Source organism: Ambystoma mexicanum, chromosome 1p (assembly GCF_040938575.1).
Source record: "Ambystoma mexicanum isolate Mex_15411 chromosome 1p, UKY_AmexF1_1, whole genome shotgun sequence".
In the NCBI taxonomy this organism is placed as follows: Eukaryota; Metazoa; Chordata; class Amphibia; order Caudata; family Ambystomatidae; genus Ambystoma; species Ambystoma mexicanum.
In genome coordinates, this window is record NC_090921.1 from 106757283 (window position 1) to 106771123 (window position 13841).

Genomic DNA, 13841 nt, shown 5'->3' on the forward strand with positions numbered 1-13841 from the left:
GTTTTTACTGCCATAAATTCCAAAAGGTATATTGAGCAACACGTGCAGTAAAATGGCTTCATCCCTACTGAAGGCAAATCTAAAGTATAACTCCCCACCAACCTACTTCCTAAAACCTGTTTAGGATGATAATCACCCAACAGTGAAAATGGGGAGCCTCTGAGGCACCCCTCGTACTGGGCACCTTGCGGGTGTCTCAATATCATGTGATGTAAGGTATAAAATGGATGTAATGGCAGGAGAACTTCCAGAGAAGGTCCTCTAGACATCAAAGTCAATCAGCCAAAAAGGGATAAAAAGTGGAAGTGACCAAAAATGTCCCTGAAATACTCAAAATGGGAATTTTGGCTCGACACCAACCTACAAGACATTGCTGTTCTGAAGAGTGACTGTCAAAGCTTACCATATGTGAATGAAATTAATCGGATCGATGTATTTGTCACGCAATCGCTGATCATTTTTTTTCGACATTTTAAAATATCTAGGTCTGCAGTGCTGATTTAGGGGACATCCTCTGCTTCCTCTGAAGCTATCCACCCGCACCTGTGCTGTTACTTTAAGAAATGCCTTACTTTGGATCTCTGCTAGCCATAACAACCTTCACAGCAGTTCAGCGCCTGCGATACCGCACCAGGGCTGTGACTTGAGGCATGCTGCACTACCCTTTGGATCTCTGCTAGCCATAACAACCTTCACAGCAGTTCAGCGCCTGCGATACCGCACCAGGGCTGTGACTTGAGGCATGCTGCACTACCCTTTGGATCTCGGCTAGCCATAACAACCTTCACAGCATTTCAGCGCCTGCCATACCGCACCAGGGCTGTGACTTGAGGCATGCTGCACTACCCTTTGGATCTCGGCTAGCCATAACAACCTTCACAGCAGTTTAGCGCCTGCCATACCGCACCAGGGCTGTGACTTGAGGCATGCTGCACTACCCTTCACACTAATTCGAGTTTTTAGCAGATTTTCAAATTGCCACAATAGATTTTCCTTGAATTTAAAGATTCAAACATGAGCAGGGACTCTGTTTAGGATTTCATATACAGTACAATCATTTTCTGTTAAGGAGAATAGAATGTTTGCACGGCAGTTTGGATCAAAGGTTAATTTGAAGATTTATAACCCTCCAATCTGAATAAAACCTGTTTTGCCTTGACAGTGCGGTTATCTGTCCAAACCGAACCACAAACTCCGAACATGTCTGCTTTTAAGTACTCGTTCTTGTGGAAATACAGTGACTTAGGTGCTGGCTTTTTTCTAGTTGGGCGTCTGTTTGGCTGATATGAGGTATTGTTTGAGGCACGCACATGAGTAATACAGATGGGCTGCACGTTTGCGTACAATATGCCAATTATTCATATAGCAAATATTGCCGAAAGTTCTCCCTTTCAGAGGAAAATATGCATTACGCTTGGCAGTTGGATGTTTATTTTGTGCACTGCTGATGTGCAATGCACGAAATTTCTCACCAAGAGAACTCCAGAATGGCCTCCATCAAAGCTCTGTGCCTGATGAATTAGTCGTAACAGTGCATTTCATTTCAGAGTCTGTGCTGCCAGTGAGGTGACTGCAAATAGCACCATGTCACTGGACAATGATTTGCCACTCTGTCCTTTGTTCAGAGAAGACAGTGCTGTTTCTTGTGTGTGAATGGCTCTTTTGTGGGGGCTTTTTCCTCTGCGTCCTGGGAGACTGCATGATTGTGTGCTAGCAGCCATCCAAACAGAAGTGTAACGCCTTTAATAATGACTTGTGCTACTGTTTTGCTAAATGTGAGTCTTTACTCCGTACCTCTAGGGTACCGTTGAAACCAAGCACTGGTTACTACTGTGAATCTGCATGTGAAAAGTCACTACACCTCAGACATTGACATGTGTAGGAACAAGTGAGCGCTAACCGCAGCACGGCACAATATTTAGCAAGCTATTGAACATGTATTTTTACAATGAAAATATGCATAGAATGGCATGCACAAGGCGTTTGTATTGGACATCAACGATGGCACAAGTGCATGAAAGGTGCAATCGTACATTGCACTAAGTTTATCTTTTCTGTACACATTGTCTGCAGCACACAACAGCTGCAACTAAAACATGCCGCATCCACTGTGCAGGTTTGAAAATCAGGGCCTTGGTCGTTGACTGTGACGACTGCCCTTCAACAGTTGCGGATCATGGAGTCATGCATACAACTGCTCACATGTCAATACCGACAGCACAACTGATGTGCTAGGGGGAGGGGTGTCTGGGTAACTGTGCTGTCTTGGGATCCCTGGCAGTGAGCCACAGTTGGCATGTTGCACAGTGCCCACTCACCTGGACAAATGCTGAGTGGACTCCCTAAATGGACTAAAGCGTGCCCGGCTTATCGTGGGAGGGAGAGAGGGATGTAGGGGTACAAAGAACTTGTAGCATACATATGGTCCAAGGAAGCTCTTACATATGTACAAATTATCATTTTATATACATAGGCAAAGAGTATTCTTTAGAAAGTTAAGTACTATCATACGCAATAAAGACAATATACAAACCAATACAATGCTTCTGGTAAGTAAACCCTAGTGTAAAAGACTTCTAGAATGGCAGTTTGATATTCAAGGTAAGTAGAAACCCCTTTGTAATAAACGTCGTTATATTTTGTAGAATGGCAGTAGGCAATTCAAAGGTGAGTAACAACTTTGTCACACTTAACTTATTCAGTTTCAGAAATAATCTTTACACTTGTAGTACTTTTTAGAATAGTAAACGAAATTCAAATGTAAGTAAGAACTTTGTAATACTTTCAGAGGGGAGTAATAACTTTGTTTCAAATCCTTCTCATATAAACAACACCAACACAAGGTGAATTACTTAGCAATCTTTTCACAGGGCCTATGCTTTAGGAGTTCTTCCTGATCTAGTTCCGAGACTCTTTCAGGGTCAGATTGGAGGAGGAAAAGGCAGGCACAAGCCGTAGAAAAGGCAAGAGTTCCTGTGGAATTCTTCTGTAGCAGTTCAGTAACAGTTCTTGTGGGTAAAAGGGTTCGGGGACCTCGTAGATGGCTTCCTGAATGTGTTCAAGTGTGCTCGGGCAAACAACATGGATGGTTGAAGTGCGAACTACAAAAATCACCCCATAGCCACACAGGAGCAACAGAATGACTCTAGTTAAGTATCACCTCAAGTCTCACAGTACCTCAACAATGAAGATGATGATGCAGGCAGATGCCCCTAACGATGTAGCAGCTTCTGGACACAGTCACTGGACTATTTGTCTTCAGACAAAAGAAAAGGCACTGGAAGGAATTTCTCTGCAGCAGTTGAGTGGAAAGGATTCTGTGTTGCTTTTTGCAGCTCTGTTTTAGTGGCACCCTTTTCAAAGCACCAGATGAAGAGTCGTTCTCCGAGCGAGTTGCCTTGCTATCTCGGTCCAGCACTCTGTTTGGGAGACTTCAAGGAGTGGAATCTTGCTTCTAGACGTTCAGCAGGAGTACACCAAAGTTTCAGAGAGATTCGATCTTTGGAAGATGATGCACAGCACTCCGACTCGAGGTCCCAGCGTATTGATAGTTTGCAGCCCAGGACGGTCACGTTGTGGGATGGCTTGAAGAGCAGGTTGTGTTAAGACGATTGGTCCCACCAGTACAAGGGAAGGAGACTTCCTCTAGGGGTCTCTTCTGTTGCATGGAAGAAAGGGTCAGCACAGCAGCGGTCACTCATCGGACATCACTGGTCAGTGGAGGTAACAACAGGCATCTTTTCTTCTTATCCGATTCAGCTCCAGTGGTCGACTTGTCTTCAGTCTCAGACATTTTTCCAATCAGCACTCATGCTACATTCAAACTTTGGGGGGTGGTTGTTCTTTCAGGACAGCCAGCCTCCCAGTTAGAACTTGTTCCAGGCAGGCATACCAGAAGACAAAGGACTGTAGAGTTTCTGACTCCTTCCTCGTTTCCTGTCTTCAGACACTGTAGAGCCTTGGCAAGCTTCACCAGGGATTCCCGCTGAAGACAAAAGTCAAACCGTGACCTCACCACTCAGCCTGGCAGAAGGACCAAGAAAGAACAAGCACACAAGAAATGGCAAAAAAATAGTAGTCACCATTTTGGGTCAATGGTGGCCTTTCTGGGAGTACAGCCCATGGGTAAAAACTACACAAAGGTTGGTAGAACACATCCACTACCACCAGCCATTCAGGTATGTTTGTTACTGTAATAGAAATTTTAAAGGAGCAGTGAGAAAGAGGATACTATATAACTGCCCATCACTCCACATAACGTGGGGTGTGCTAATCTCACAATAAAAAATATCGAAAGGATAAAATGTAGCCCTCTACCCTTCAGTGGTTCACACAAGGATTATACAAGTAAATACTAAGGGAAGCAGAAGGGGCTCCCGGGCACACTGCACAGAGTGTCGTGTGTAGCAAAAAAGACCTAGGTTTTGTTTTCTGGCACCCTCGATCCAACTTGTGGAGTCTATTGGCATGCATTTCTTTAATGTATTCTGATGTCACCCAGGGTAAGCCTGGATGGTTGTTCACCCGTCTACATCAAACTTCAAAGCATACCTTTCTGTGATGGGTTCCTAGATGTGCCACTACAGTCCAGCACCCTTCTCAGCATTACAGTGCTCCTCATTCTGGCCCCATCTGTCCATATCCCTCACCAGTCAGTTGACTCTGGTCTGATGCTGGGTCACCTTATTCCTTCTGTTACTTAAACCAGCTTTTCCCATCTCCAGCTATTAAGGTGGCTCCTTCATATTTTCTGCTTCCCTGTTCAGTTGAAAGTTATTGTCGCCAGACGACTATAATGCAACCTATACAAAACACTGCAGCGTGGACCTTCTTGACCCCAATCACATTGCACGTAAGACTTCGAATGCGAAACTCGGGAACAGGAACTTGGGATAGATAACTTGAGCAGACTGTTCAAGTCATCAGTTACCGACCTTGTACGGGTCCAAACTACCAGCTTGGGAACTTTACTTCACTCCCGCTGCTATATCCCACGTCTTCCCTTCCAGAAACTCTTTAATCCTCACTAAAAACTCCCCTCTGCCTGACATCAGCACCTAATCCCTGTGTTTGTGCTAAACCTAGCGCCAAGATACCAGTAATGTTGAATGCTGCGCTTTAGAAGTGGCGCAAGTCACTACAGTAACATGTACGTGCTGACATCATTGTCAGCCGACCAAATCAGAACATTTAGAATACAAGCATATTTTCTCTTGAGGCAGAATGGAAGCATTAATTCACTCTGGTCTTGAATTAAGAAAAACAATTGAAAGGGCTTATGTAGCTAAAGGCTTGTGGTAATGTTTAAAGATAAAATGTTTCGCTTTTGCAGGCAACACTCTTACTGCATGCATGGAATAATAAAAAAAAGTTGTGTGCTTTTTTCAATTATAACAATCTTTTGGATCGGTCACTCCCCCGGACAAGGGGACGGATTAGAACAGAGGTGTGTGTGTGTGTGTGTGGGGGGGCGTGGGGGGGTGCGGGGAGGCTAGGGGTGTATTGGGCGGGGCAAATGGAGAGGCCCCCTAAATGCAAAAGTGTTAATTCAAAGATCATTTTGTGGGCAACTGAATTTGTATAAACCACAACGATCTACTTTAAATGAGACTATAAAACTATTACAGGTAAGCAGTATTTTCCATACTGCTGATTTAAGTACCCAATCCAGAGCTACCCTTCCCTGCATCACAACTCCTGCTTCATGCGACGCCCCTCGCCCCACCCCCCTAAACCCCCAATACACTGAAGAGCTAGCGCATGGGCGGCAGTGGGGCAAGCTCATTTTATATACACAATGGATAAAGCGCAGGGTTGCAGCGGTACACATGCCGCCCTACACCCCAATTGCAACATGAGCAGTAGACCCCTCTCTCCAGCAAAGGGACACCGCATAGGCAGTGCAGTGCTGGTACCCCAGAAGCAGGGAGGTTTTTCATCGCCCGTCTGTTGGAATATCTGTAGGGTGCATGTGGTTCTGTTAAATATTTCTTGACTCTTAGCCTGTCCGAATTTTCCTTTCTTGCAGAATGTGGCCCGACAGAATAACGACAGCGATTGCGGGGCCTTTGTGTTACAGGTGAGTGCGCGTTGGGGTGGAATTGTCGATCACGTCAATTTACATATTGCACGTGTCGATGGGAAGTTGGGGTTCGGGGCGATGAAGATGGGTGGAAGTGCTGAAGGTGGTACATCGGGGTCAAATGGGTTGCAACTTGTTATTGCTTTTGCACAGACCCATGTATCGGAAATATTTGATGAAAATAGTATGTGGAAATTGGGCTATTTGGGATAAATGAGAGCTTTAAAGGAGGCATGTGAGACCAGCAGCCGTATTTGTGAGGCTTTGAGTACTGTGCGTTTCTAACTGCAGTCTTGTTCATTCCCACCAGTACTGCAAGTTCCTGGCACTGGGACTGCCATTTACCTTCACACAGCAAGACATGCCAAAGCTAAGACGCCAGATTTACAAGGAGCTGTGCCACTGCAAACTGACTGTGTGATGACGCGAGGGGAGTGTCCCCCTCTATTCCACACCCAATGAGGCACAGGAGGCCCTCTCTGTAAGACTCCTTGAAACCAGGCGCCAGCAGCACCTGGCCGGAGAGACAATGAGAAGGGCGCACAGGGGGATTTGCAAAGAAGCCCCCAAATTATTTTGGAAGAACCGGGAAGAGAGGGAGAGGGGATTTAAAAAGCGGAACGCAAAAACAAAAAAATTGTTTGTTAGTACGTTCTACCTTAATATTGGGACCGCGCGTTTCTTTTTTTTTTTTTTTAAACTTTTATTTTCTTGGTCACCATATTTTTGCATATTTAAATGTTACTGAATTGAGGACGAAATTCTGTATTTTTTTTTTGTCAAGATAAAAATAAAAAAAACAAATGTTGACTGATAGGTGGAGAAACTTAATAAAAGTTGATCTTTGTTTACTCTGCCTGCATATATATATTGGTATCGAGATGGCCCTGTGCCAAAGGGCATGCATCCCTGAAGGGGGGAACTTCGCAAGTGTACATTATTCCGTGTTGCGCCAGCTTCTTAACTTTGCTTCAGAATTTTGCTGCAACCCTGCAGGGGTTCTTCGCAGGGAGGTTTGTGGCTTTTGGAGATGGAAAGAGGGTGAGTGACTGTTCCTCCACGTGCCTAATGAAGCAGAATGCACCATCCCTTGATGCAAAGGGCGGCAGCAAGATTGCAGACTCGGGGAGGTGGAAGGCAAGCTGGGGTGGGCAGTTCAACATCACTTCAATCGACATCACATTAATGGGTCATCTCTGCCAGAGGTTATTGAAAATGGAACTGCGCCAACGCAAACAAGGAGAATATGGAGACTGCCCACATCAGACCTAATCAGTCACAGGCTTGGCTTAGTCCGAAGTATGCTTAAAGGAAGTGGGAGGGGGTCTTCAAAGAACAGAATGCATTGTCTTTCTACTTGGGGTTCTCCACTTTTCATAAGAAGCTGCAAGTCAGCCGTTTCTGGTCCAGATTCCTTTTCCAAGTGAAGATTAAGGGCAAGCTGATGAAGGCAACAGTTGTGAAGGAGATTTCCTCTCCTGACCTCTGGAATTGATTTGTTTCCGCGATGACTGAGCTTTCACCAATTCTTGGGCTGTGTGCTCTTTTAGGCAGCAGGACATCAAGAGTCTCACTGACGGAGCGGTTCAGCATGCTTTAAAGTATATCGTTAGCGCGTGTGTGTGTGTGTGTGTGTGTTTGTAAACAATTATTTCGATTTGGCCCATAAGCTTTGGCTAGTAACCTGATGGAGCTCAGCATGTCACTATGTAGAATGGATACAATTGGCAATTGTGGTGTTGCAGATCTTTATTCCACGTGAAGTATAAACCCTGGATCCTTGCACTTCTTATGCAGAACACTACAGGTAAGATTTTGCAGTGACAATATTTTACTCCACTGATCATTTTTTTATGATTCCCTCCACCCCCTGATCGTGCTGTCTTTACCCCAACCTGCTCCCAGGATTCACTTCCTAGTTTCCCTCTCTCCTCCCATCCCGAACCCCTTCCCCTGATTGGTCTTCAGAAACCCACTTAGAGCACACATCCAGGGCAGCCCCTGCCCGTGCAGCCCCCATGGTGAAGGACCCCAGGTAAAGGACAGCAGCTTGTGAAGTGGCAGCTCCAGACCGTTTTGGCCCATGTTAGCCTGTGGTCCCTGCAGCCGTCAACCAGCAGCATCCGACAAGGTAGGAGACCTGTGAAGTGTACAAACTCGTTGAAATTCATTTTAACTTATGTTCAGTCCTACCGCTGTTAAATTCGAACCCTAATCAAATACTGCCTTACGTAATTTGTCCCCAATAGCCATATTCTGCATCTAGTTACAGGCTCCACCTAGCCATATATTGTCTAAACTGGAGATCTATTTTTAGTCCGAAGCCAAACATTGCTTTCAGTAGATTGTACCCCAGCTACATGTGCCACATCCTCTTGTATCTAGCCTGACTGTCCCAGACAACCACATTGAGACAGACAGCCTCCCATCAATATTAGCCTGACTGTGCCAGCTAGCACTATCCAGGAATTCAAAACTTAATCTTTCAGATTAGTACCTGCCTTCTGTGGTACTCTTACTACTGCTATTGGACTTAGTACTGTGCCCCTGTGTTAGGCCCTTTCTCCCTATACCCAGGTGTTTGAAATCTAGGCGCCACTATTACATCTACTGTTATTGCATTTACTGTTGTCCCCCGTGTTATGCCCTTTCTCCCCTCTAGCCAGGTAACTCAAATTCCAGGTGCTGCGATTGCATTATCGCTCAGTACACTCCCTGCCATCTTAGTCTTGGTATATTGACACATATACCTTCCGTCCATGTCCTCTGGATGCACAGCCTCTCTCTAACCCCCACATCGCTCTGCTACTGGACTGCTCCATCCCACAAAACCGTGACTGACCTCACCTCCCTGAGTTTGTACACTTCACAGGTCTCCTACCTTGTCGGATGCTGCTGGTTGACGGCTGCAGGGACCACATCAACAAAGACCACCTCTCCAACCCCTCATCCCCGCCCCTTCTGCACCATCCCCCGCAATCCCCCATAATTCATCCCTCCCGGCGTATGCCCTCTGTACTAGATCCTACCTTAATGGTCCTAAGTAACAGGCCTGCACTGAAATACTACCGCCCTTCATGAAGGAACAAAACCACACATGGACATCTGCAATGATATTTCCAGGAATCGTAGTGCATAGAATATTAAATGAAATGCCAAGTTTGGGTTTCAAGTCATCACAGTGAAACAAACCTTTTTTTTTTTTTTTACTGTGGAATAAACACATGCCTGTAACAACTCCTTTAAAATAATATGTACGGCAAAATGCTAGTCAGACTTTCAAAAAGTGAATCGGGGTTCTGCCGTGTACAAGCTCACAAAATGGACAATGTTTATGTAACTTGCAAAGTAGAAACTGTGTATTTTACAAGATGTAATTTTAAATGCATGTAGGTTTGCTTCCAGCCATTTCTCAAAGATGTGAAACTGGATTCCAGAGTCCCGGTTGTCATGGGGATTAAGGCCTGGCTCCCTTATCCATCAAGTGCCTTCTCTTAAAAATACAACTTTAAGATGCTCTGAGAGTAAATCCACGGGGTGGACAATATAAACACAGGTCTGTCCTCCAGCCATTATGACCCCGGATCGTACAAGCCGCAATTAAACATGGATTAGCTAGTCATTAGCTCTTGAAGGGCTGCACTAATCTAAACACAGAAACGTTTCTTGATGTCACAGCCATGAACAGGGGAATTGAAACTAGGAGAGCATGGGTGGGGCCAGAGCCAAGGAGTGGTTTGGCTGCCCATTGTGTAAAAGGAGAGAAATGTATTAATTGTGTAGAATTGACAATATTTATCGCACAATCTCTGTTTTTGGTATTTCTAGAAAGGTAACAGTCCACCCCTTCTGGTCATACCAAAACGATTTTTGTGAGGTAAACACAAGTAAAGTTATTCAGAAAAATGTGATTGGGGCATTTTTGTGTTCACCATTGATGCAAGAAATTGATAAAGCATCTAAAATATGATCAGCATGGTGCCCATAAAGGGACATAGTTTTCATTGATATGAGTGCGGAGTAAATGAAGACAAACTATCGCTCGGCACAGGAATGACGTACAGACCAAATTTAGTTTTCAAAAATGCATTCATATCTGTCAAAATGTGGAAGTTGAGGGTAATTGCAACGTAGTGAGACTTTAAGTGCAAAAACATGACCAAGCCCACCTGTTGAGATGAGATGAAGTGCTCTCCTCCCCTGGTGTCCCAAAGCACCTCCACGTTTCCTGGACTTATCAGCACGCAGGTGGGAGTGGGGTACAGGAGCATTAACCAATCCCTTCTGCGGGAACTATGACAAGTCAGTGATGTCATTTGCACTATAACTAAATCATCCTGCCTCAGAGCAGGACTTTTTCCACTAATCCCATGAGGTGATCTACTGCCAAAATCTGGAGAAACATCCCAGCAGTGAGAGGCCTAGCTTGCAGTGGAGCCAGGAGATTTAGAAGTTGAACTGGGACCTCTTGGAGGACACAGCAGAGAACTGAAGTTCAATCCAGACCTCTCCTGTAAGTAGAACGAAACCCAAAAATGCCATAGGGCGTGTAGGCCCTGTATTCTTGTAGCATTGCCTTAGATAATTCCCTGTTGCAAAAATCCCCATATGCCTGTATATTTCAGTTGTTTCTCCATTGAAGAATCCCCATTTGCCTGTGTAGATCCTTAGGATATTTGTCAAAGTAAATCAATTTACCTATTGAAATCCACGGGATCTGTAGTGGTGGAATTCGAAACCAACAATCTTTTCCCAGTGTTTTGTGAGCTGGTATAGTCCTAAGGATTTGCCAAAAGAATTGACTTCAAAAAGCCCTGTTTTCATGTGTGTCCCATTGTAAGGTGCAGAGGAAATTGTTCCCATTTCACCCTTTTCTGTTCCTATTTCCCCACTGTAAGGTAAAAATGAATTCCAATTTGCATTTTCCTTTCCCCATTGAAATTGTGCTAAAACATCCCAAAATAAGTTTTCCCATTTTGTTCTGTCATAAACCTAAAACTGTGTTATGTCAGGGGTGGCAAAACACATTTTCCCCTTGCAGCTCTATCTTGTCTCTATTGTTTTTGTGATCAAGTCTTCAATAATTCAATGTTCCCATTGTGTGCTGACTAATCTCTAAAGCCCTGCCTGTCATTTAAGTGTAAGCAGAACTATTTCCCTTGTGATAAATAATTTAGAGACCCATTCTTCCATTGTGCTCTAAAAAACAATTTTCCCATTAGTTGCCTGCTCCCCATATTGTTTCTGAGAACCATATCCCAAACCCAATTGTTCCCACTCCTTGCCACTGCCTTCCACCCAAATGAGATGAGCCTAGTAGATGTTTGGGGGGGGTGAGGGTTGCTGGGACCAAAGCATAATTTTGTGTGCATTCACTTTCCTGTTTGCTTGCATTCATTTTCTTGGTATGTTTTGAACTGTTCTCCGATTGTCATGGTGGGAGAGGTTATCTCAATGTGCTACTTACCAAAGGTTATTTTGTTGTGTTGCCACAATATTGGTGGCTGGGTTAAGCGATTTATAAATAATAAATTAATATCTTCTTAATACACACCGGCCTTGTTCCTAGTCCATTGGGTCACTGGGTATTTGTTGGGGTTCAGTGCGAGACGTGCTGAAGACCTTATCAAAAGAACCTGAAGTATAGAAATTAAAGCGTTTTATTGTGTGCCACATTCATTGTAGGGGAAGGAGATGCCTTACTTGCGTGTGCTGTGCAACAAACCATGAACAATTGGGGGCTCATGTGGCGGGATTTATGAAATGTTTTCGCTTGTGATAGTGCAGCAGAGCCGACGAGTCATTGAAGGTATTGTTACATTTAGTGGATAGAAAGCTGGGTTGCATTATGGAGGCGCAATCCCAACTTGTACCCTGGGTTTCAGGCTGTGTGTATAGATAAAAATAATTTGTGAGTCCATTGCTGTGAATACAAACTAAGCAGGAAAAGGGTGAATTTGCCCTTCCATATAGAACCTATTGGGTGCAGAATACATTTTATAATGAGCACTGTAGAAATGAACATGGCTAGGAAGCACCTTCTATCCAAATTGTTTATTACGGGTGAATGGAAAGAACGGGAGCATGAAGCATGGCAGTCTAGAATGATGCAAGAGGTTACCTCTATAAATATGATTATGTGGCACGATAATGGCCTTTTACCTCGGGCCCTGACTGATTTTTATGACACAGACCACCAGAGGTGTACAAATTAAAATGGCTTGGCTCACGACATATATGTACTTCCATATGATGATCATGGAATAAAGATACTAGGAGTGTAGCCTCTGTGCAAAATCAATCTGAGCTTTTGGATCAAGCACAGAGCGAGTTGAAGCAAGTAGAGGAGAAAGTGCAACAGAGTCAAAATTCTGAGTTGAAATTAGAAAACATTCAGCAGCTAAAGGATGAGTTAGAGGCACAGCAACAAACAAATTTAGAGCGAGAATACCAGTTTTTTGCACTGAGGGAGGAATGTCAAGAGGGTGTTGAGAACCTGAGAGAGAGTCAACTGTAATTGAGCCAACAAGTGGTGCGCAATAGTGCCTGCTTAGAGGACATGTGTGCATTTCAGATGCAGATTAAGCAATTGGAGGAGAATAGCCAGTTGACCATAAGGGAGGTCCATTCCCAGGCGGAATTCGATCAGGAGTGCCAGAACTTGAGCGCTTGAAAACGACAGAGATCACCTCATCAAACAGAATAGCAAATTGTGTCAGGGTAAAAGTGCTCTGTGTCAGGAAGTGTGCCAGTTAAAGACAGGCATGGAGAAAAGTGACTCATGTTTTCAGGAACTGACTGACATGAGGGTAGAACATTTTAAATTAATGGGACATGTGAGGCAAGCAGACACAGACCAAGAGTGCAGTAAGTGAGGAGATTAGGCTTCTGCAAAAGAAGTCTGAGTACACCCAGATAATACAGGCTGCACAGAAGGAAAAGGAGTCCCTTTTTGAAGAGAACAAGGGACTCAGTGGCCAAGTAGTGGCACAAATCAAGCTAATGGAAGCTACTCAAGCCCTGATAGCAGAACTTGGCCCTCTATATATCACCAAGAGATATTGCCTGAGAAAGATAACTCGGGAAGACTAGAGAAGGAAATGGCTAGATACAATCAAGCTTTGAGGCATCCCGAACAGTTAGGGAATGGAAGGGCAACCCCTGACCATGATGTGATGTCCTTACTACCAGTGGACTCTGGCGCAGTGAAAAAAGAAGGCTACCAAACGGAAGAGAGGTCTTATGAAAGACCCAATCTGGCAAATCAAAGCCATCAGGTGCTCCATGACTGCCTACCACAAAAATGCCCAGTACTCAGTATGGGAAGCATAGAAAATTATCGCAATTCTATGGAGTTTGTCAAATGGACATCATCCCCGGAATACTCGAGCTTCTTTGCTGGGCTGGAGGATCAAGATCATCAAAGATGGTCCACCAGTAAGGCGGCCATCTTGAAGCACTTCTCTAAGCATGGGAATCCTCAGGAGGCACGCAAGGCGGCCTACAACCTGCAGTGTGGCGAAGACCAGGCACCTAGAGAGTTTGTGCAAGAACTGAAGTTGTGATTTGCCCAGGCCTCTAGAGGGGGTGTGCACCAATAGCAGGGAGTTCATTAATACTTATTTTCATGCCCTCCCAAAGTACATTGTAGAGGAGGTCCCAAGCACGACCCGCACTCAAAGCGCCCATTTTGAAGTACCAGGAACATTCACGCCGAGATACGTGACATACAATGAGCAAATAAACCAGCGGAGAGCCG

The 13841-nt window shown here is 44.6% G+C and overlaps 1 protein-coding gene across 3 annotated transcripts in view; it reads left to right on the forward strand.

Moving 5' to 3' along the window:
* The window catches only part of SENP3 (SUMO specific peptidase 3), a 407541-nt gene extending 400608 nt beyond the window's left edge, over positions 1–6933 (forward strand). For all 3 annotated transcript variants that reach the window (XM_069644338.1, XM_069644347.1, XM_069644357.1), the window contains exons 10-11: positions 6029–6079; positions 6393–6933. In XM_069644338.1, the coding sequence (XP_069500439.1) occupies positions 6029–6079; positions 6393–6503 (162 nt within the window). In that variant the 3' untranslated portion in view covers positions 6504–6933. The remainder of the gene's footprint in view (positions 1–6028; positions 6080–6392) is intronic.
* Positions 6934–13841: the final 6908 nt, after the last annotated feature.